The 3,016-nt window shown below is 47.5% G+C and overlaps 1 protein-coding gene across 1 annotated transcript; it reads right to left on the reverse strand.

The window, feature by feature from the left end:
* Positions 1 to 508: 508 nt before the first annotated feature.
* LOC119517567 (late cornified envelope protein 2D-like) lies at positions 509 to 802 on the reverse strand. The gene has a single exon (XM_037814395.1). The coding sequence runs from the start codon at positions 800 to 802 to the stop codon at positions 509 to 511; it is 294 nt and encodes a 97-aa protein (XP_037670323.1).
* Positions 803 to 3,016: the final 2,214 nt, after the last annotated feature.

Here is a 3,016-nt window from a genome sequence, read left to right on the forward strand (position 1 = left end):
GTGTGGCATTCCTGGTCCCCAACCCTGGAACTGACATGGGGAAGGAGGGCCCCTCTCCAGCTTCAGCAGTGGGGTCACTGAACTTGCTCTGGGGCTGTGTCCCAGGGCACTGTCTGGACAAAGCAGTACACTCCCCAGGATGCTTGGCGTCTGAGTTGTACAACACTGTCTACAGAAACACTGATCCACTGTGTTGGGGAAGGGATACAGGGGGAGGTGTTGGGAGTGTGTGTGAGACAATGAAGAGCAAGAAGCGGAGATGCTGGAAAAAGAATCTTTAATTTTTCCCATGGTGGGATTTGGGGTCTGATGGGATTCACACAGGCAGATGTATGGGGATAGGGAGTCTGGGAGTTTGAGGGTAGCATAAACATGAGCCCTTCAGAGAAGAGCTCATTTTAGCATTATAGAATAATCAGGAAAGATGTGAGTTGAAGGGAAAGTTCAAAAGGGCAGGTTCATGGTTCTTGGATCTTTGCATGCTGCTCTTCTGTGGCCAGGACTCACGTCAGCAGCAGCCCCCAGAGCCGTGGCAGCAGTCAGAGCCCCCGGAGGGCTCACACTCACAGCAGTCGGGGCTCTGGTGCCGGCGCCGGTGGAAGAGATGGGGCCTGTGGTGGGTCAGACAGCAGCCCCCGGAGCTGGGGCCACAGCAGGAAGACACTGGAGGGGGGCAAGGGGCTGGACACTGGGGTGGGCACTTTGGAGGACATTTTGGAGGGCATGGGGTGCACTTTGGGGTGCACTTTGGAGGGCACTTGGGAGGGGGCTGGCACTGCTGCTGGTTCTGCTGGCAGGACATCTTGGGAAAGTTCAGTCGACCTAAAGGGAACAAAAAAGAAATCAGTGCACAATCTCCCATGCTTCATTCTTAAAATATTCCTTCACATACGTTTCATAGAAACCTATACCCTTCAACCAACTGGTTAATGAACCAAGATCTGCAAAGGGATTTAGAAGCTGATTCCAAGGAAAATATACCTCGAAAATGCTGTCCCTCCTCAGTTTCCTTTGCATTCAGTAATAGATGCTGACCATGTCCCTACAGAGGCACCAAACTCAACCCTACATAGACTTCTTGTCCTAAAGGAAACAAGATAACCTATTCATTTTCTGACCGCTTTTCTCAAGGATGTCGGATGTGGACTCAGCCTAACCAAAAACATACATTTTCCAGAGAATGAAGAGGAAGGTGATGATAATGAGGAGCAAGACGGCTGCAGCCCTCCCACTCCTCACCTCCGGGACTCCTTCCTCTTCACTGCATTTCCCTGCAGTCCCTTCACACAGTGCCATCCTCCCAGAGGCCTTCTTGGCCATGCACTCACCTGGATCACTGGAGGAAGCAGGAGCTGCCACTCAGAAGGCTGAGGATGAAGAGCCCAGGACTGGGGCCCTTTTATTCTGGTCCTGGTGTCCTCCTGTGGCATGAGGAACAGGCCGTGCATGCAGAACAGTCACGTTCATAGCCTGGAGGAGGTGACTCTCCTCACAATTTTGGCCCCAGGTTTCCAGGATCTCCTTGCTAGGGAGCAAGAACAATCCAGGAAACTGGACTCTGCCAGATACCAATTCCCCAAGCCTGCTGAAGGACAGCCATTCCACCGTCATGCAGTCACTCTATTATTAATTCAGTAAATATGCATTGTCCCTAATGGATTGGGAAGTATGGAATATACTATTGTCATAAACATGAGCCATGTTGCCCTAAGGGAATACATGTAAAGAATGTACTGTGAAACAATTTTTGTATGATTTATCACAAGGCCCCACGATCCATGCAAGCCCCTAATGGCTCTTATCTTAGGACATTGTCATGTCCATTTGCATATCTGACTGCTCTTTAAGACTGAGAATCCTTGAGGGTTCAATCTTTCCTTGACTATTCATCTCCATGCTAACAAGAGTTCCATCAAGTACTCAAAGAATGGGAAGATTTAAAGAATGAATGAGTCACAGATTTGCTGACTCAATGAAAGAATGAATGAGCAGCTGCTTTTAGGTACAAATGTGCAGAGTACCATTCTGTGGGCTTCCAAAGTCAACTGAAGGAGGATACACACTAGGTCAAATGTGGCATGACCTTGGATGTCGTCATCTATCAGTGCCTCAAAATATTGTATTAACCGAGATCGAGTGTCTAAGGGAATGAAATTCAGAGGGAGGGTGACGGTGTGTAAGAAGGCCAGAAAAGAGTGTGAGGCTCAAGTCACTAGCCAGGGAAGGAGGTTCAAGGGACAGCAAGAAGGGGCCATGAGAGAGCATAAGGGACAGTAGGTTCATGGTACAGTCATGCTATGAGGCTCTGTTGGAGCTTAGAAGAGATGGGAGATAGGCGAGTGGCAAATGCTGACATTTGGTCATGGACGTTCCTTTGTACTTTGCTTTAAGGAAAGATATGAGCGTAGAGAATTTTGTGTGTGTGAAAATTCATATGCTTGCCTTTCCTGACACATCTGAAATTAGAAGATAGGTGGAGATATCAGTATAGGTAAAGATGCAATTAGAGACAATCCACTTTATGTAGATAGTTATTTTCTCTACCAAGAAACAGGCTGGAGTAGCTTTGCCTTGAAGGCTTTCACAGGCTGGGTGGAGGAAAGGTGACTAAATACATGGCTTCTCTGTTAGAGCTAAATCCTGAGTACTAGTAGAGGGTATGTGAAGGTATGTTATTCAGATCGGAGAGGAACATGAAGACGTGTGTCCTCAAGGCAACCTGGCTTATCTTTATGATAACAGCTTCTTGTCCCTGGTTGATGCTATGGGCCAGGTGGAAGGCATCAATCCTTAGGATCAGAGAGAACTGGGACCCCAGACCGTCACTGATGGGTAGTAGAGAAGGAAAGAGAATAAATATTACATGAGAATGCTCAGCATTAGCCTAAAAGAGGAAGAAGAGAAAGAAAAAGTGGCGCATTATTATCAAAGAAAGAAAACATTTTAAGGAGAAGGTAGTCACCATTGCCAAATGCTTCAGTAAGCCCACTTGGCAGTTGAAACATCAGTTGTGACC

The sequence above is a fragment of the Choloepus didactylus genome, chromosome 2 (assembly GCF_015220235.1).
Source record: "Choloepus didactylus isolate mChoDid1 chromosome 2, mChoDid1.pri, whole genome shotgun sequence".
Lineage (NCBI taxonomy): Eukaryota > Metazoa > Chordata > Mammalia > Pilosa > Megalonychidae > Choloepus > Choloepus didactylus.